The sequence below is a fragment of the Symphalangus syndactylus genome, chromosome 14, assembly GCF_028878055.3.
Source record: "Symphalangus syndactylus isolate Jambi chromosome 14, NHGRI_mSymSyn1-v2.1_pri, whole genome shotgun sequence".
Classification (NCBI taxonomy): Eukaryota; Metazoa; Chordata; class Mammalia; order Primates; family Hylobatidae; genus Symphalangus; species Symphalangus syndactylus.
The window spans coordinates 94,356,307-94,377,596 of record NC_072436.2 but is presented as its reverse complement, the minus strand read 5'-3'; the positions used below and the strand labels follow the sequence as shown (position 1 = coordinate 94,377,596).

General features: G+C 39.3%; 2 protein-coding genes across 4 annotated transcripts in view; one reads left to right on the top strand and one right to left on the bottom strand.

The window, feature by feature from the left end:
- RHOQ (ras homolog family member Q) overlaps window positions 1–18,343 on the top strand; it is a 41,590-nt gene extending 23,247 nt beyond the window's left edge. For both annotated transcript variants that reach the window (XM_055243703.2, XM_063618068.1), the window contains exons 3-5: window positions 10,457–10,621; window positions 10,930–11,025; window positions 16,165–18,343. In XM_055243703.2, the coding sequence (XP_055099678.1) occupies window positions 10,457–10,621; window positions 10,930–11,025; window positions 16,165–16,320 (417 nt within the window). In that variant the 3' untranslated portion in view covers window positions 16,321–18,343. The remainder of the gene's footprint in view (window positions 1–10,456; window positions 10,622–10,929; window positions 11,026–16,164) is intronic.
- PIGF (phosphatidylinositol glycan anchor biosynthesis class F) overlaps window positions 16,448–21,290 on the bottom strand; it is a 36,513-nt gene continuing 31,670 nt past the window's right edge. For both annotated transcript variants that reach the window (XM_055243700.2, XM_063618065.1), the window contains one exon: window positions 16,448–16,828. In XM_055243700.2, coding sequence (XP_055099675.1) covers window positions 16,715–16,828 — 114 coding nt within the window. In that variant the 3' untranslated portion in view covers window positions 16,448–16,714. The remainder of the gene's footprint in view (window positions 16,829–21,290) is intronic.

Below are 21,290 nucleotides of genomic sequence, written 5' to 3'. Positions count from 1 at the left end.
CCTGAGAAATTAACCTGTTACTGGAGAGAATTCAGGTATTTGATCCACTTTCTCAAGCCTTGTAGCTGGTGAAGGAGGTGCAGCTAGCACTGTGCAAGCTACCTCTACAATGACTGCAGCTGACTTTTCTCACTGCACCTTCCCATGAGCTACCATCATTGATTCAGCAGGAATGTAATAAGCTGCTACCATGAGCCAGGCCTTGAGCAATAGTCCCCTGCCCTCAGGGAGTCCTGTTGCAGAAGGGGAAGATGCAGATCAGAAAAGAGGCAATTGTATTACAGTGTAAACAAACAGGATGACAGGAGAAGCTCGTGGTGCCACAGAAGTGTGGAGCAAGGGGATGCTTAAGCTGAATTGGGGGTTCAGAGAAGATCTGCTGGACGAAGTGATTTCCAGACTCAAGCCTAGAAGACAAGTAGGAGCTCCCAGGTGAAGAAATACAGAGAGAGAGAAGAAACAGGGAGACTCGCTGGGCAGGTGACTGCTTTAGTGTGTGTGTTTGTGTTAGGGGTTGATCCTGAGAACTTTCAGGTTTCTGGCTTGTGCACCCTGATTGAGTGGTGATATCTTTTAGTGAGATGGTGAACACAGGAGGAGTTGCAGTTTTGACTGGGAAGAAATGAATTTGGTTCAGAAAGGTTGAATTTGAGATGCTTCTGGTTCAGCTAAAAGGAGGTACATAATAATAAGCTAGTTCTGGAACTCAGAGGCAGACACCTCCTCTGACCACCTGCTTGACATCTCAAGCTTAACACGTCCCAAACTGTCCTCTTGAGTTCTCTCCCTATGGTGCTTCTCTACCCTCAGTCTTCCTCGTCCCTCTAAAAGATGCCATATCATCTAGATATATCCAGAATATATCTAGAATCCACCATTTCTCTAGCTGTCAACTGCTATCCCTTAGTCTAAGCTTCCATCTTCTCTCAGCTGAATTACTGTAATAACCTCTCCCCTTATAAGCCTGCCTGCCTAATTCATTCTCCTCAAAGTAGCCTGGATTATCTTTTTCAACTTTTGTGACTTTTTTGCGGGGGCGGGGGGCTCACCTTTTAATGACTTTCCATTGCAGGTGGGCCCTGGTGGTCCAAGCTGACTCCCTCTCCAGCCCCACCTGTCCCTGTGGTCTTCAGTATGTCAGGGCTTTTCTGCCTTGGGACGTTTGCATACACCGTCTTGTTGTCTGTCTCCTTAAGTGGTCCCTCAGATCTCAGGTTCAACATCACCCCTGCAGAGAAGTCTTTCTTGCCTGCCCAGACTGAAACTCATCTTCCTGGTTATTCTCTCTCCCAGAACCTGGCTCTTCAGAGCACCTGTCCCAATTTGCATTTATAGTCATTTTTGTCCCAATTTGTTAAATGCCTGATTTGATACCTCAATTTTATCAGACCCATCTCCCATTTTTATAACAAATACTTCCTTTTTACTTATCCTCAAATGAAACCTATAGCTAATATAACCTCCCTATACATGTAATTTTAAATCAGTATAACGTCCTGGCAGTGATATAAAGGAGAAATAAAAAGGAAAGTAATTCATTGTAAAACTATTTATTTCATTGTTAAATTCCTAAATTCCCAAGGCTGACTACTCCAGAAATCATAATGAAGTAATCAGGCCTGCACCTATTAGGTAAAATGACCATAAATGCAACAGTTACAAATATTGGCTGACATAGTTATGTTTTATTAGTGACTCAGATACTAAGAGCAATGTTGCCAGTGGCATGTGATTTTCTGTGATGGTAAGTAACTCCTGTGATGCTTGTTTTTTCTTTTTCTTCTTCTTTTTTTTTTTTTTCTTTGAGACAGGGTCTTGTTCTGTCACCCAGGCTGGAGTGCAGTGGCATGGTCTCAGCTCACTGCAGCCTCAATCTCCCAGGCTCAAGTGATCCTCCCACCTCAGCCTGCCAAGTAGCTGGGACTATAGGCACACACCACAACACCTGGCTCATTTTTGTATTTTTGTAGAGATGGGGTTTTGCCATGTTGCCCACACTGGTCTTGAACTCCTGGACTCAAGCAATCCACCTGTCTCAGCCTCCCAGAGTGCTGTGATTATAGGCATAAGCCACTGCACCCAGCCTCCTGTGATGTTTCAAACAAAATAAAGTACAATCTTTCTCCAGTGTGGACTGAAATTACCTTCCTAGAAAATTCATTAAAGTCTGAGGGCCGTGGCTCTTGCCTGTAATCCCAACATTTTAGGGGGCTGAGGCAGGATAATTGCTTGAGCCCAGGAGTTCGATACTAGCCCGGGCAACAGAGCAAGACCCGTGTCTCTACAAAAAGAAATAAAATAAAAAAATTTCTGACTAGCTGGGCATGGTGGCACACACCTGTAGTATCAACTACTCAGGAGGCTGAGGTGGAGGCTAGAGCCCAGGAGGTCAAGGCTGTAGCAATCTGTGACCACGCTACTGCACTCCAGCTTGGGTGACAGAGTAAAACCCTGCTCCAAAAAAAAAAAGAAAGAAAGAAAAAGTTTCGAAAATGCACTAAAGTTATGCCAAAAAAACTTTATTTTTATATATGCAGCAGAATCAGGTCCTAGATTCATGCAATTATAAAAGGTGTTCCATGGTGAGCAGGTCTATGCAAACCTACCTTCAAAGGCCGAGGGAGCTGAGAGGCTGAAGAAAGAGACTGACAAATCCAGTTTCTCAGAAAGAAATATTTAATAGAGACTTAGAAACAGAAATGATGTCTAGGTAGGCCAAGAGATGGTGGATTCTCACAACCAACCTCCAGAAAGTGTCCTTTATATAGCAAGCTTTTAGGGTAAAGACACAGGAAGCTCATCATCCCTGGCTTCCTTTAGAAACTCATGACCACGGGGAGGTTATGAGGGCTTATCTATGCTACTGGAACACCTTGAACTGTAGGCGTCGAACATTGGTCATCATGGCAGTTTTACTTCAAGATGGCGTCACTCTTGCTATGCAACAGGCTGTTTTCCCACAGGAGTTTTTCATATTTATGAATGTCTAGCAGTACACTCACCAGTCATGCGGGCCTGGGGCTGGTTTTCCTCATACAGGTCATGTAGCAGCACGGCTCTCACCCTTAAATGCTAGCAGTTTCCCCATTCATTTTGACAATTGACAGCACCTCCCAAATGTCTGAAATGCCCCCCAGACACAGGGTGATACTGCCCTAGCTGAGAGCCCTGTGCCTACTCCTCTGCTGTACTCTACACAGAATGAGGGCAGGGTCTATACACAGCACTCAGCACCTACTTGCCAGATATTTGTGGAGTGAATGAATGAATATTCTATCAACATGAAATTTGTGCCAAAAAGTTAGGAAGAGTATACCACATGGAAATGTGACCAGACATTTACCTTCTTTCAGCATGCTTTAGGCCAGCTGACCTCTGTTTTAGTGCAAGAGACTTGTAATTATAGCTCCAGACAATATGGAATTTCAGCTCTAAATCCTTTCCAACTGGGGAAGTCACCTCACCATGCACAGAAGAAATAGCACTGGCTCCGAAGTTGTGGGTTGTCTTTTTTTGGAAAGTCAGGCTTGTCTGCCGAAGAGCTCGAAACACTTGACCAGCTCTCTCATTTATCTTAACATGTGTATGCTATATTTATTCTCCCTTCACAGATGGGGAAGTGAAGCTTGCCTGAGGGCCGTATTTAGCCAAGTCTTGATCCTCTGCCTTGTGATGGTCAGCTTAGATAAAATGGAATCCTAAAACTTGATTTTTATCCCGTAGTGTGAACCTCCTCCCACATTAAATCTGCTAGTAGGGCTGCTCACAGGGTAAGAAGTGTTAGTTTGAGTGTTTTTCATCATGTGACATGGCGGTCTTCTAGTTCAGTGCCCTGCTTTTAGAGATGAGGAAGTACCAGTTCATCACAACACCGTTAGATAATGACAAGGCCAGTCCTCTAGCTGGTTTCTTTCTGCTCCACCAGATATAAATTTTCTCTCTGTTTCCTCCAGCCAACCTAAACAGGAATTACGATCAGTCAGGTGGCCAAAAGGAAAGCACAACGGAAGAGAAGCCCAAGATCTGGTTCCCTAGCTCCTGAATAATTGGTATATTAATTAGGAGGCTGACTTATTATAAATCAAAATATATGAAGATGACAGTAGCTAAAAGTAAGAAGCTAAACCTTTAATTTCAAGAATTCTTTTACTAAGTGCTAATCAGGCCAGTGACATATAAATACCATTTCACAACTGAACTGAACATTAAAAAAGAAAAGAAAACACCAGATGTTTGCAAAGTCTTTGAAAAACAGTGACCTCTTAAGAATTTATAGCACCTAAAAAAAACCTTTCTCTTCCCCAAATTTTCTTTAGTCCAAGAGTGCTGGGAGGTAGTAGGAAGTGGTAGGCAAATTCAGTAAACTCATCACTGGTGAGTTTTGAACCAAACTTACCAAAGTGTTTTCAAAAAGGACCCAACCCAGCTTCCTTGAAAAACAGAGTTATTTTTAAGGAGGTAAAAACTGATATTTTCATTTCACAAAGTTAAATATAAAATGAACTCAAAAGTGTCAAAATGACTACACGATAGAAATGAGGTTTCAGGCCAGGCGCAGTGGCTCACGCCTGTAATCCCAGCACTTTGGGAGGCCAAGGGAGGCGGATCACGCGGTCAGGAGATTGAGACCCTCCTGGCTAACATGGTAAACACCCGTCTCTACTAAAAATACAAAAAATTAGCCAGGCGTGGTGGCAGGCACCTGTAATCCCAGCTACTCAGGAGGCTGAGGCAGGAGAATTGCTTGAACCCGGGAGGCGGAGGTGGCAGTGAGCCGAGATCGTGCTATTGCACTCCAGTCTGGGCTATAAGAGTGAGACTCCATCTCAAAAAAAAAGAAAAAAAAGAAATGAGGTTTCATAGACTACTCTGACCAAGCATTACCATAGACACGTTGTGATGTAGGAGAAAACAGTTGCATTCTCAGAAGCTGGCTTCATGACATGTGTCCTCTGGGCTTCTGTGTAGCACCCTTTGAAGGGTGGAGGGTTTCAAGAGCCCAATGCCTGTTTTGGACTTCTCGCTAGAAACAGATGTTGTAGATGAAGATTACTACTGTGTGCCTTGGAAGTGACACAGAGAATTGCTACTACACAGAACACAAAGCCACCACTTTTCAGGGATATTCTTACTTAGTTGTCATACGTTTTATATCTGTCTTCAAGTAGTCAGAAGCTGCTTTAGATTTTGGAAGGCTGGGGCTTATCTGTTACCTCTTGTTCTAGGTTGTTTCTCATTCTAGGTTGTTACAGAGGAAAACTCTAGTAGGTTTTGATAAATGACTATTTCCTACATCAAAGTACTATCCTGCATTATTTGGGATTGTAATACATTCCTATAGTACTTTATGGTCTTCAAAGCATTTGTCACTGATAAGTCTCCCATTTTTCAGACAGAGAAACTAAGGCCCTAAGGAATAAGGGACTGGACTAAAGTCGCATTCCTAGCATGTTGGATACGTTCAAGTTCTCTCCATTCTGTAAGGACCAACTCAAGTGACTTTTCCAAGAAGTCTTTTCTTAGTGTCCCCTCATTACTAATTTTTATATTTACCACATTCTAACTTGTAATATCATGTTCACATACATCTTGTCTACCTTACTATGAACTTCCTAAGAGCGAAAGCCATTATGCATTTGTGTGTATCTCCTCACCTATCAGAATTGTTCTTCTTGGGTGCTAACCTGATGCACGTTCCCACACCAGCCTGCAGTTTCCTCTTCTAGGCTGTGGCTTTGAGGTCTGCAAGGCGCTGGAGTGGTGTCCAGGCACATGGTGGGCACTGCTGCACATTCAAGTGCATTGCCTTATTTTTAACATACAGATACTTAATGAGAGAGCTTTGTAAATGTTTACAAGGTTTTACAAATAGATGTTATTTGAATCTCATCCTTCCCTCCTTTATTTATTGCAGTTAGCACTGTTCTGGGCACATAGTAGGTGCTTAGTAATGTTTCTTAAGCATTTCTATATTCACTTGCTCCAGCTTACACTTTTATTCCCTCCTATTGTTGTATATGACTGTCTTTTTATGTTTATGTCTTGGATTCCCAACTAAACTGCAAGCTCCAGAGGGCTATAGTCTCAATGAATCTTTGCTGATTGCTTTTAAATAACACATGATAGCATACCAGCTAACAAAGCATGGCACAAGGTAAATCGTCCAATGTGAGTGTTTTTATTTAGGATATGTTTTGGATATGTATTTTAAAGTAGACATACACATCCTAAAAACATGTGTTTTAAACAGAGATCACTAAGGTAGGAGGGAACACCCAGGTCCACATGAAGGGGACAAAGAACAGTACAGAAGTGAGAGGCTCATGGGCACTGCTGGCTGAGCAGCACACAGAAAGGGGTCTCCAGCTGATGGCCATTGGCTACATTTCTCTGTGTCATTGGAAGAGCTTTTATTTCCTCTCAGAGCACATTTCTTTAGTTTTTTGTTTGCAGATTCTTGTCAGGTGGTAAGTGTGCGATTTCTTTTTTTTTTTTTTTTTTTTTTTTTTGAGATAGGGTCTCACTCTGTCACCCAGGCATGTTCATGGCTCACTGCAGGCCCAACCTCTTGAGCTCAAGTGATCCACCCACCTCAGCCTCCTGAGTAGCTGGGACTACAGGCATGTGCCACCATGCCCAGCTAATGTTTGTATTTTTAATAGAGACAGGATTTCACCACATTGGGAAGACTGGTCTCGAACTCCTGGACTCAAGCAATCTTCCCACCTCAGCCTCCCAAAGTGCTGGGATTACAGGTGTGAGCCACAGCGCCTGGCTGTGTGTGATATTTTTTAAGTAAGGTTGTCATTATCACATATCGAGGACTCTTCAATAAGGGAGAGCCTGAATACTAAGCTGCCAGAACACACTTAAAAACTTGATACTTCTGGTACTTAGCCAATTGGTAAGAAGCTAAAGAGTCTGCCATGCAGTCCAACAGCCATGTTGACTAAACTCACCAGTTCTTTCATTGTTTTGATGTTGAACAGTTGTCTTTAATACACTTTTCTCTACTCCTGAGAATGTTCTAGTTACCATGCTGAAATGTTTAAATACCTACATTTTAAAATTAGAACTAAAATATAATTGGTTTGTTAATTAGGAGGACACTGGAGAGTTGGCTGTGAGAAGTTGTGACTTTGATAAGTCGATCTTTTAAAAGTAAGGGCAGTTGCTCTACATTTGACTTCTTTGTGTTCTCAAATTTAAAATATATGGCTCGAGATGAAGATTCTGCACACTTCCACTTATTCATTCCCAAATCCCACATTTCATATTAAATTCACTCAGGATACTGTGTGATGGATATAAACCATTTTATATGATGCAGGGTCCAGTATGCACAGAGGATAATTTATTTTCTAAATTTGTTATCTATTATTAGACTTCTAATTACTCAGCTGGATAGAAGCAGAAAGGTCTCATTCTTATGCTAACTGCCAATTTTTTGTTTTTTGAAACGGAGTCTAGCTCTGTTGCCCAGGCTGTAGTGCAGTGGTACAATCTCTGCTCACTGTAACCTCCACCTCCTGGGTTCAAGTGATTCTCCTGCCTCAGCCTTCCGAATAGCTGGGATTACAGGTCTGCACCACCACGCCCAGATAATTTTTGTATTTTTAGTAGAGATGGTGTTTCACCACATTGGCCAGGCTGGTCTTGGACTCCTGACCTCAAGAGTCCCACCTCGGCCTCCTAAAGTGCTGGGATTACAGGTGTGGGCCATCATGCCCGGCCACTAACTGCCAATTATTTAGCCAGAGATGACAGGCAGAAGGAATTCATTTTAGATAGTTCAGACTTAAGAAGTAACATTTCTTTCCAAGGAGGTCTAAACATACGTGTGTGTTTTATTTTTTAATAGCCCCAGTTCTTCACATTTTAATCAATCAAACAAAACCTGCAATTTAAGAAATATCTAGAAGTGATTGGTCTAATTGTCCTCCTTTGTGCCCACATGTCTCTCACGGGGGAAAGTCAGGATTCACTGTGGTTATGAGAGGAATCTGTACAATATATTTACCTTCTGTAAAATATTTGGATTAATATTGTTAAGCATCTCCAGAGAACATGGCATTCAATTAGTTTTTTATTTCTTGTCATCTCTCACTAGAGAAAGAGCACACACTTCTGTTTCCCTGAGGAGGTAAACTTGCTTGAAAAGTAAAATTTCCATTAAAATCTCTAATTTGGCTTTCTTAAATATAAATCTATTTTTGTTACATTTTAAATAGTCTTAAGGCTAAGTGACTAATCAGTACAGTAATAATATATCATTCTCTTTTATTCATCTGAAAATTATACTGTCTCGAGAGACCTGAGTTTTGTGTGTTTTGATTTTATTTCTTACTAAAAGACTTCTTTTCTGTGATTGGAGGGAGCTGCAAAGCTGAAGCAAGTGTGGGACTCAGGGGACCCGGCGAGGGTTTGCAGAGGAATAAGAGACTTGGTTTCCCATGGGATAAAGAATTTATGTTTAAGCATTGAAAGAGTTCTTTGATGTGCCAGGTGCTATGCAGAGTGCTTTAGTTGCATTATTTCATTTATTCCTCATAATCCTATGGGATAGTATCCCCATTCCTATTTCTGTGAAAATTGGAAATACAAGTATGGATAAGGAGTGCTTTTTAATGAGAACACCCCATTTCCCGGCCATGCCAACTGCAGGTTTGCTCAGAAGTGTGGAGTTGCTGGGTGGGATGCTAAGATGACATACTGTTTCTTTTTTTTTTTTTTTCTTTTATGGACTTGCAGTTTGAAACAGGCAGTAGAGCCCAGAAAGTACATACAAGGCACCCAGTTGTACTGTTTAACACAAGCTGATTTTAAAAACGTTAAATTTTCAAGAAGTCTTCCTCTAGTAACTGTCTGGGGGTGTAACGTGTTTCATACCCACCCTATTTGATTTCTTCATTGTGAATTTCTCAACACCAGAGCACTGCTTTAATCAAAACCATTTAGAGGTGTTCACTTTAAAAAATAAAAGTTGCAGAAGATTGGGGGTGGCATTTCCCCTCTCGTCCTGTGATAGCCAACACCTGAGAAATCTTTTAATGCCCACAGCTCCAGATGATAGGTGTGCCCTTCAAAAGCATCACAGAAAAACAAAAGGGTTACCCACCAGTCAAGGGTTTGAGACATTAACATGCTTGAGTTGAAAGTTATATTATGAAAAATGTCAGAAAAATGCATGAAAGGAAAATTGTTCCATGAGGGAAATACTACTGCTGAAACTCCAAGTGGAAGATGATGTTTTTAGTATTCCTTTAGTTCCACATTTGTGTAGTTCTGTAGTGAAACGAGTCATTTAAGAGGGGAGGTGGCCCAGGCTAAAAATAAAGTTTCTTTGAAACCAGATGAGAGTCTAGCTATGCCAAAAATGGAATCCGGACTCTGTTCACTCTCGAGAATGTAAATAAGTAGAATTTTGTGTCACATAAAATAGTCTATGCAAAAAAGGATATTCACTGCCTTTTGTGCTAGAGACTAAAATAACCATCAGGAGTATAGATGTTCTGGGGACTCTGAAGCAACAGTGTAAAATGATATGGTAGTCTAACGTATTCTGATTTAGAAAGATGTCCAAAACAAAGAAAGTGCAGAACAACAAGTACTGCATGATTTCATTTTATGTACAGACGTACGAATATGTGCAGTTACTGGTATATTCATGCACAGAAAAAGAACTGGAAGAATAAACATGAAAATATTAGGTAGAGGGAATGAAAGTTGGAGAGTAAAGGAGGATTTTGGTGTATTTACTGTATATGTTTCTCTTTAAATTTTCACACACACACACACACACACACACACACACAATTAATAAAACGATAGAAACAAGGAAAGCAAAGCTTGAAGGTCTCAGTGAAGCTGTATAGTGGTTAAGAGTATAGACTCCAGAGTAAAAACTGCCAGGATTTGAATATCAGCTCCTTGACTTACTGGCTACACATCCTTACCCAAGTAATTTAACTTCTGTGCTTCAGTTTACTCAAATGAAAGTCAGGATTAAGGGTACTTGTGTCATACTGTTGTTACAGGGATTAAATAAGTAATCCATGAGAGAGCATATAGACTAGTGCCTGACACATAGTAAATATTTAGTATGTATTATTATAAATTATAATACTTAGGCAATGTCTAGCTATATTCAATTCTTTGTGCAAACTTTTTAGTTAAAAATGTTTTTAGTGACAGCATTAGTGATCATAATGTATTTTTCCAAAGTTTTCATTGTCATTGTTAATGATAGTCATTTTTTTTTTTTTACCTCATGGGTGTTCAGAACTTCACAAAGAAGAATAACAAAAACAGAGTTATCTGATTTTACTTAGAGTGCCATACATTCCACTAGTGGAGTACTCCTGAATTTGCATCTTTGACCATGTAATCTAATGTACATATTACTAGTAAACGATAGAAATGTAAATATATAATGAGGCTTTTCTTTGTTCCTCAGGAAGACTATGACCGTCTGAGGCCTTTATCTTACCCAATGACTGACGTCTTCCTTATATGCTTCTCGGTGGTAAATCCAGCCTCATTTCAAAATGTGAAAGAGGAGTGGGTACCGGAACTTAAGGAATACGCACCAAATGTACCCTTTTTATTAATAGGAACTCAGGTATGTCTGCTTTGATTTTCTGCATTTTAGAATAAGTTCTTTGGCCTGTCATAGGGGCTGCTCTCAGACAAACAGTCCCAAAGCTGAGCAAATGATGTAAGTGTTTAATCTCAGCTGCAAGTTAATGAGTTCTATCATATTTTTGGAAAAAATTGTGCCAAAGAAAGCAATTATATTCCTGGTTTTTAAAAATTAAGTTCTTTTGTTTAATCTTTTTTTGGTATGTGGGAATTAAGTGGGATTACGTGCTTTGATTTTTCTTTAAAGATTTGTAATATTATGGGACATTATTGACCTTTCTTAATTAGATTGATCTCCGAGATGACCCCAAAACTTTAGCAAGACTGAATGATATGAAAGAAAAACCTATATGTGTGGAACAAGGACAGAAACTAGCAAAAGAGGTAATGGAACACTTACAGAATTTAAGCATGAATGTAAAGATGCTAAGATAACAATAGAAGCTAATTTTATTGTGCATTTACTGTGTGCCAGGCACTGTGCTGGGTGCTTTACATGCATTATCTCATTTAATCCTTGCATGAACTCAGTGAGGTAGGTCTGTTTCCCCTGTTACACAGAAGAGAGAGTGGAGGCTTGGACATATCAGATAATTCACCCAAGATCCTGCAGGTAATAAATGGCAGAGTTGGGTTTCAGTCCAAAGCCTGACTCCTGAGCCGAGGCTCTTACACCTGTGCTACATTGCCAGTGATATTTTCCTAAAAAGTCATATATGGAAAAAAGCATCGGAAATACGTGTCACTACTTTCAACCCTTCTTCATTACTTAAACATTTGCACTGTGCCAAATCAGCTCTGTCTTAAGACTCATTGAGTTAGACAGTGGAGCCACCTAGGATGACAGTTTAAATTTGTGGTTAAAACCAAAAAGTGATGACTAGGTTTGAAAAGAAATGTGTTGAAATTTCTCCAATCTTTTTATGAAAAGAGAATAGAAAATACAAAAATTCTAAAAATATATATAACAGTGATGCATGCAATACCTTGTAGCTTATCTTCCTTTGTGCCCCAAAGCTAGGTTTACTTTTTCCCCTTTTTTCCCATTTGGCCTTAACATTATTGGATTCTAGTTTTTAAACGTTGTGATTTCAGTAGGACTTTTGTGGAAACAGAATCCCTACATGGTCTTTTTTTTTTTTTTTTTTTTTTTGAGATGGAGTCCCACTCTGTGGCCCAGGTTGGAGTGCAGTGGCGGGATCTCAACTCACTGCAAGCTCTGCCTCCCGTGTTCACGCCATTCTCCTGCCTCAGCCTCCGGAGTAGCTGGAACTACAGGTGCCTGCCACCACACCCGGCTTTTTTTTTTTTTTTTTTGCACTTTTACTAGAGAAGGGGTTTCACCATGTTAGCCAGGATGGTCTCGATCTCCTGGCCTCGTGATCTGCCCGCCTCGTCCTCCCAAAGTGTTGGGATTACAGGCATGAGCCACCGTGCCCGGCCCATATATAGTCTTTTAAAATGTAGTATCAGGAGGCAAAAGAAAGCAAGAAAACTTTCTGGAGGACAGTTTTTCCTAAAGCAAAAAATAAATGGCTTTACTAACAAATCACTTCAGAAATTCCATGTATTCAATTTTGTAATGTTGGGGAGAGAAGGAATTTCTAAATGTCATAAAGATAAAAGTCATAAATGAAAATATTAATGATTTAACTGCATAAAAACTTAATACCACATCAAATGCCAGAAATAAAATGAAAAGTCATGTAACCTGAGATGGATGGCAGAAAAATGGATTAACATCCTTAGTATACAGGAACCTCTTGCATATGAGTTAATCAGAAGCCACAGATTCCAATAGAAAAATGGGCTAACAATGAAAAATTCACCCCCCAAAATGCAGATTGCCATTGAAGATAGGAAATATGTTCAAACTTATTAGTAGTCAAATGTAAGCTCAATTTGCACCTATAGAATTGGCAAAAAATGAGAAATTAATTATAATACCCGTGTAGTAAAATGGACACTCTGTTGTACTATTGGTCATTGAATCAAAGCAGTCTTGACAGTATGCAAAATCCTTAAAACCATGGACACTTTTGATCAAGCAATTCCATATGTAAGAGTTTATCCTAAGCAAATCATTAGGCTGTTGGTCAAAGGGTACAGTGTTAGGAGGAATACGTTTTTTTGAGATAACACTGCACAACATGATAACTACAGTTAATAATGGTGGTGCTGGGCACGGTGGCTCGCACCTATAATCCCAGCACTTTGGAAGGCTGAGGTGGGTGGATCATTTGAGCCCAGGAATTCGAGACCAGCCTGGGCAACATGGTGAAACCCCATCTCTACCAAAAAAAAAAAAAAAAATTAGCCGAGCATGATGGTGCATACCTGTAGTCCCAGCTACTTGGGGGGCTGAGGAAGGAGGATCACTTGAGCCCAGGAGGTGGAGGTTGAGAAAATTTTTGCAACCTACTCATCTGACAAAGGGCTAATATCCAGAATCTACAATGAACTCAAACAAATTTACAAGAAAAAAACAAACAACCCCATCAAAAAGTGGGCAAAGGACATGAACAGACACTTCTCAAAAGAAGACATTTATGCAGCCAAAAAACACATGAAGAAATGCTCATCATCACTGGCCATCAGAGAAATGCAAATCAAAACCACAGTGAGATACCATCTCACACCAGTTAGAATGGCCATCATTAAAAAGTCAGGAAACAACAGGTGCTGGAGAGGATGTGGAGGAATAGGAACACTTTTACACTGTTGGTGGGACTGTAAACTAGTTCAACCATTGTGGAAGTCAGTGTGGCGATTCCTCAGGGATCTAGAACTAGAAATACCATTTGACCCAGCCATCCCATTACTGGGTATATACCCAAAGGACTATAAATCATGCTGCTATAAAAACACATGCACACGTATGTTTATTGCGGCACTATTCACAATAGCAAAAAGTTGGAACCAACCCAAATGTCCAACAACGATAGACTGGATTAAGAAAATGTGGCACATATACACCATGGAATACTATGCAGCCATAAAAAATGATGAGTTCATGTCCTTTGTAGGGACATGGATGAAACTGGAAAACATCATTCTCAGTAAACTATCGCAAGGACAAAAAACCAAACACCACATGTTCTCACTCATAGGTGGGAATTGAACAATGAGAACACATGGACACAGGAAGGGGAACATCACACTCTGGGGACTGTTGTGGGGTGGGGGAAGGGGGGAGGGACAGCATTAGGAGATATACCTAATGCTAAATGACGAGTTAATGGGTGCAGGAAATCAACATGGCACATGGATACATATGTAACAAACCTGCACATTGTGCACATGTACCCTAAAACCTAAAGTATAATAATAAAAAATAAATAAATAGATAAATAAATAAATAAATAAAGATAGTGCCATTGCACTCCAGCCTGGATGACAGAGTGAGACCCTGTCTCAAAATAAATAAATAAATGGTGGACTGCATATTTCAAAATTGCTAAAAGAGTAAATTTTAAATGTTCTCACCACACAAAATGATAAGTATTTAAGGTGATAGATGTTAATTATGTTGATTTAATCATTTCACTTGTGTGTGTGTATATGTATAGAGAAAATATTGCTTTGTACCTCATATATAAAATTATAATTTGTCCATTTATAATGTTTAATAATAAAAGTAAATTATTAGGGATGTGCTTAAAGAGAGCTACAAAGATGCTGAGTTGTTTATAATGGCAAAAATTCCCTGCATCTATTAAAACTTCATACTATCTGTTAAGATTTCATATTTATTATATAGTTAAAGGGAAAAAAGTAGTTGTAAAACAATATGATCTCATTTCTAGACTCATCAGCATTTGGCACAGTTGCGTCCTTCCTGAAACTTTCTTCACTTGGACTCTCTTGGTTTTTCTCCCCTCTCATTGGACTCTGCTCCATCTCTTTACCTCCTTGGTCCCCGGTTGGAGGGGCCCCAGTGATGAGCACTCAGCTTTGTGGATGTCTTCTTCTATAGCTACACTCCCTAGGCCTAAATGAGCTTCTGTCAGTCTTGTAGCTCGCACAGTCTACAACCAAAGATTCCTAGATTTCCATCTCCAGCCTGGACCTCTTTCCTAAATTCTCAATTTGGTTATCCAGCTGTTTACTCAACAAGTCCATCTATGTGGCTGAGTATCTCAAAATTAACATGTCTAAGATATGATTCTTCTTTTACCCTCCAAGTTACTCAGGTCAAAAGCCCTCAGCTGGGTGCAGTGGCTCACACCTGTAATCCCAGCATTTGGGAGCCCGAGGCGGGCAGAATCACCTGAGGTTGGGAGTTGGAGACCAGCCTGACCAACATGGAGAAACCCCATCTCTACTAATACAAAATTAGCTGGGCGTGGTGGCACATGCCTGTAATCCCAGCTAGTCAGGAAGCTGAGGCAGAACCGCTTGAACCCGGAAGGCAGAGGTTGTGGTGAGCCAAGATCAAACCATTGTACTCCAGCCTGGGCGACATGAGTGAAACTGTCTCAAAAAAAAAAAAAAGCCCTGAAGTCATACTTGACCTTGCTCTTTCTCTCATACCACACATCTAGCCTTTGGCACAACATACCTTCAGAACATATCCAGAATCCAGACACTTTTTTCTAACTCTTCCTTCTATCACCTGATTCAGGCCTCCTCCATCTCTGGCCTGCTTTACTGGAATAGCTTCCAACTCACCTTTCTGCTTCTGTCTATGTTCCATGGTCATCTGTTCTTAACACAGCAGCCAGAGTAAGTCCTAAAAATGTAAGCGCAATCATGTCACTCCTCTGCTCAGAATCCGCACTGTGGCCTACAAGCCTCTGTTCCCTCTCTGCCTTACTCATTGTTCCCCAGGCCTCCTGGTCTCCTTGCTGTTCCCTCAAAGTTCTACCTGAGAACCTTTGTACTTTTGCTGCTCCCTCTGCCTGGAATGTTCTTCCCTATGGACATGATTCATTCTTTCACTCTTTTCAGGTCTCTGCTCAAATACCACATCCTCAGTGTGATCCTGTTCCTTGACTGCTCCAGGCATGCTCCTGCATCAGGATCTATCTGCCTGGAGCTCTTCCGCTAGGTATCCCTCACTGCTCAAACTTCCCCACTGAGACTCAGCCTCCCCGGACCCCCACTACCATTGTCCTCAGCACTCCCCCCCTCCCTCACTCTGCTTTTTCCCCACAGCATTTGCCACCATCTGCTCTGTATTCCCTCCCATGTGCCTCTCACCCAGCAGATGTCAGCATATGTGGACGCCACATAGCAGGGACTCTGCTCTTTCGTTCAGTTCACTGACATATCCCCAGGACCTAAACAGTGCTTGACATATAGTAGATACCCAGTAAATATGTGGTGAATGAAATAATTTTTCATAGAAAGTCTGGAAGGACATATACTAGTATTTTAAAATCCCCTCTGGGGTTATGAAACGGATGATGTATTCTTTTTGCATAGCTGTATTTTATAATTTTCTTTATAATGATGTGTTTATGTCATGCCAATTGTATAAACATGATTTTATATATTTGTGATTTTTTTTCTCCCTCCCAGATAGGAGCATGCTGCTATGTGGAATGTTCAGCTTTAACCCAGAAGGGATTGAAGACTGTTTTTGATGAGGCTATCATAGCCATTTTAACTCCAAAGAAACACACTGTAAAAAAAAGAATAGGATCAAGATGTATAAACTGTTGTTTAATTACGTGAGAAACATCGTCAGTGGCCAAGGAAACTGTCCATTTCTCTCAGAAAGCAAATGAAATGCTACAACTATACCTAGACCTTTTATAGGTAATGAAGCAGTTCAAAACTTGAAAGAAAACAAAACCTGTCCTCAGAATTCTATAAAGTTTATTAAGAATGTCCCTTAAAGGTTTAAGAAGCAGTAAGCAGCATCTGAAGCCACAATCTATTATAAATACTTTATTTCAACTAGAAGGTACAATCTCTCAGGGGTTTCATAGTTTAAAAAGCTACAATCACATCATGTTGTAACTACATAAAAAACAGAGCTGTAAATGGAACTGCTTGGCTTTGACCATACACATTTCTGCACAGCCCTTACAGAATCTGCACAAAGAAATATTTCCCTTTGCTCCAGTTAATTGTTCTTGTATGTAAGTTGCTTTCTATTCCAGTATATCCAGAGTGGTGAAATAACAAGGCCAGCCACGTAGCCAAAGGTCGCTCCAAGCGTACAGGAGATGGGCCATACCTGAGGAGAGAATGTATGAGATCAAAAAAGAACAAATGTTTTATTACTTGAGCACAAGTGTAACCTAAATATTTCTATATTAAAGCTTAATGTGCTTTCTTAAAGAATGCCAAAAGTGTAATAAGGTCATAACTGCATTTATCATGAACACTAAAAATGTACACATTTTAGTTAATGTGCATTAAACTGTAACAAGGCTTCTGGCAATTGTAGACTTAGTTTGATGCTCCCCAAAGTGCATGAGACACATGCTAAAATTACAAATTAAAATTTTGGGTCAGACTTTGCCATAATGCTGGACTCAATTTAGCTCTCTGAACTAGTTGGTAATTTTTTTTTAATTCCCACTTTGGCTGTGTACATCAAATGAAATGAGAAGTGTGTATGCTGACCAAACCACAAGAAACTTTCTTTAAGTTGTGTTAAAGAGGAAAGACCTAGAATCCAAGCATATTACATGAAAATTGTAACAGAGCAGCTGCTCCCACCTTTCAGATATAGATGTTGGAACCACAGCAGAAGTTATAGAGCGACAACTTACATACACACCTAGAATGTAAGTTAAACAAAATACCGGCTTCCAGAGACCCATTTTCTCCAGCCATATTACATTAGGCTAGAAGTAATTAATGTTGATTTATTTCATCTACAAGCAGTTGGTCCCTAAGTGAAAGGCTCTGCTTAAAAAAAAAAAAAAAAAAAAAAAAAAAAAGTTGGAGAAAAATTTTCCTGTTCTTCTGTGAAGCTTATTTGGTACACTGGAGCCATTTCTAATCTTTCTCTGGGGGGAACAGGCCACAGAACTGTGTTAGAGGTGAACCATCTTAATTACTAGTTCTATTACCTAATTCAGCTTCCTTGTTTGGTCTGCTGTGGATCTGCCTTATTGCATATGCCATGCATCAGATAATGGTGTTAGACAAAGCTTCATTGTGAACAACCTAATGCATTTTAGAGAAACAATCTCATCTACACATTTTTTTCTAGCCTTTCCTACATTTAAAATTGCTGTTGCCTAAATTATAATTTTTTAAATGTCTTTGGTGGGCTTCTGTTAATTCACATGACTTGAGCTTATAGCTATGTCTACTGCACAGATTGGGTAATGGAACACTAAACTTTTATACTTGAAAATGACAGCCTTAAATGCTCATATCAGTCACAAATCTAGGATGTACTGTCTTGTTGTATGTGAGCTTTGTAGAGATTTTTAAAAATATAAGCATCACCTTCCCATTGAAGAGTGGAGAGAGTCTACTGGATGACTGGCCAGGAACTTTCTCTCTGAATCGGACATTTGGATGTCTTCTTTCTTCCAAGAAATGGTGGTTCACATTAAAGTATCATGGCCTTATGTATGCTCAAATGGAATCTTATGTAACTTTCTTATTTAATTTTGGTCTGCTATTTTTAGATAAAATTGAAAGGAATTGTATAAATCAATTAACATATTAGCTAAGTTGTCCAACACATGGTATAAACGAATTACAACAGTAAACTATTATACATTTCCAACTTGCCTTTGGGGATTTATGAGGATTTTTTGGGGGGGGAGGGGGCTCCAATTCGTATCTCTAAAACCCTTCACACTTGGTTTACTAATTCAAAGTTAAAAGTCTAGAATTTGTCCTGCCCTAACAGAAACAGATTAGGAATTTGTCAGCACAAACTGGTGTCACCTGTTTTTTGACTGGGCTTTGGTTTCCTCATTATAAATATGGGAGGTAGAACAGAGATCTCCAACGTCTCTCCCATTTATCACAATAATTTTCTTATTCACAGTAATCATTGTTGGATGTTACCTTTTCAGTTTCACATTCTCAAGATGGTAAAAATCATGTATATAGATTATCAGAACTCTAAGCAAAGATGACTGTCGCATCTGAAGCTGAGGTGCCTTAGGTACTCTACTGACCTTGATGGGTTTGGAGTTCCCCATTGCTTATCAAGAGCTTTTTAATTGTTTTGGTTCTTTAGTCTTTCTTTTTGCAAAAATCCTTCCTGTCACTTTAACTAAAAACCAAAGATTTGTTTTCTATTCATAAGCAGACTAGAGAAAAACTGCCTTATTTTCGGAAGCATGTCTTCATTAAAAGCTTAGGCTTCAATAGAAATTCAGACTAATCACTGAAATGACTATTTCAAACTAGTGAAATATCTGGGAAATAAACTGCTTCAAAAATATTTTACTGACATGAATTTTGCTAGTGAATACAAATACACTGCCTCAAATAAGGCCATGTATGAATGAACTTATAAGATATTTGAGTTAATCAGTGTTTGCATGTAGAGAATTAGTTCTAAAGTTCTTAAAAATAAATGTAGGGGCTCCCTGAAATTTTATTTAATACTTTGCTAACTTACACTCTTGTTTTATCTCCACAGGTACATTTTAGGTTAGCTCATGGTGAATTCTATTTACAATAAGTAGAGCTTGGATTAATGGGTTTTGTTATGAATTATCTTAGTGACTTTAGACACTGTTTCCATTTGATTTTTAACTATTTAAAATACCAAATTAAATACCAGTTTGTTGGTTGTTAACTTTTAAATGATTGTTACTTTAACAGTGTCCCTTCTTAACACATGGGGTTACAAATAAAATACTATGCATAGTTTACTATCTACATAAAGCATTGAACTTTTTACCTTAGTAGTTTTCATTTACTACCCTATGTAAACATTTAGGATAATACTCTTTCCTCTGTTTATGCTGACAGTCTACTAATCATTGGCAAAGTATGAGTCCCTATACTCTGTTTAAAAAGCTCACTGTTAAAGTATAGGGAGAATAGTAATCCCTCATGAATCCCAGCTAGATTCCAATTTGGGTTACTAAATTGTATTTTAATCATTTTGTAATTTCAGTATGGCTCTTTGTTCTCAAACACATACATACCACCACGCACATTCTTTAAACAGCTGTCACACCTCACCTCCAACAGAATGCCAAAAATGAAATGTTAAAAAATTTTGTCTAATGAAGGGTTACGGCTTGGAACACTTGGTTATTCATGTTATGTAAATCAAGAAATGCATGCCATCAGCAAATTAAAATGTGGACTGGCTTTGAGGACTGTTAATGATGGGTCAGGCTTTGTACTTACAAGAGTACCTGCTTGGCTTTCCTGAAATAAGCATTTCTTAATTGTAACACTCATATTTTTAAAAGATAATTGTTTTAAGGGCAGTTTTCATGATTTTTGAAGATCAAAATAGATTGTCAAAATAGGGAACAGCAAAAGGAGGGAGGCTGCCCACTAAGAACTATTCCTCAAGCAATTTCCTACTGATTTTCTTATAATTATTCTAAAAATTTTTGAACTACACTATGGCAACAGAATTCATTTGTAAATCCTAGCTTAATCAGGTATTTTCATAATTAGATCCTAAGGTTTTCCTTTAAAACTATTTCCTTATCTCACATACAGACATGTTTCTATTCAACATTTTTCATGCCACAAATAGGATTCTTTTAAAAGTGGTATCTATTAAACACATAATTCAGCTGCATCACTATAAATATTTCTCCAAATTATGGTAATCTGAGATGGCTTTATATAATTATTTTGTTTAAAGAAAATAGGAAAATTAGAACAAAGACATTCATGTAAAGGAAGTCATTCACAAGTGTTTGCCACCAAAATGACAAGGGCCCAAGCACTGGAGGCCAGCCTGGGCAAGATAGAGTTTTTTATAAATTTACGGTTTTTTTAGCCAGTAAATAGAAGAAACAACCTATGGTGTATAATCAAATATATTACAAATCAAGTGGGTAAAATTATTAAAATTACCAGGAAGAAGAAAAATCTATTTAAAAAATAAGTGGTACATCAGATGTTAAGTGACCTTGGCCAGCTCATTTTGACATCTGAGCCTCAGTTTCCCCATCTACAGAACAGGGACAGAAGTACCTACTATACTTAAAATGCAGGGCTGAAGTAATATCTTAAAATTTGTCATGAAAACTATAAAGTACCATGTACCAGTATTCTGTATATTACATGTTTTAACTTGAAAAAATTAAACTTACACAAACAGCATTTCTTTGGTCACTGACACTACTACGTAATAAGTAGAACCGGCAGTTTAGAACAAGTAGTTCATGAGTAATATGTTATATACTGTGTGGTAGGAAGTGGTAGGAACTATTCCTTACCCTTGTAAAGCAATCATCTTTTCTTTTTTTTTTTTTTGAGACAGAGTCTCACTCTGTCGCCCAGGCTGGAGTGCAGTGGCACAATCTCGGCTCACTGCAAGCTCCGCCTCCTGGGTTCACACCATTCTCCTGCCTCAGCCTCCCGAGTAGCTGGGACCACAGGTGCCTGCCACCACGCCCAGCTAATTTTTTTGTATTTTCAGTAGAGACAGATTTTCAATGTGTTAGCCAGAATGGTCTGGATCTCCTGACATCGTGATCCGCCTGCCTCAGCCTCCCAAAGTGCTGGGATTACAGGCGTGA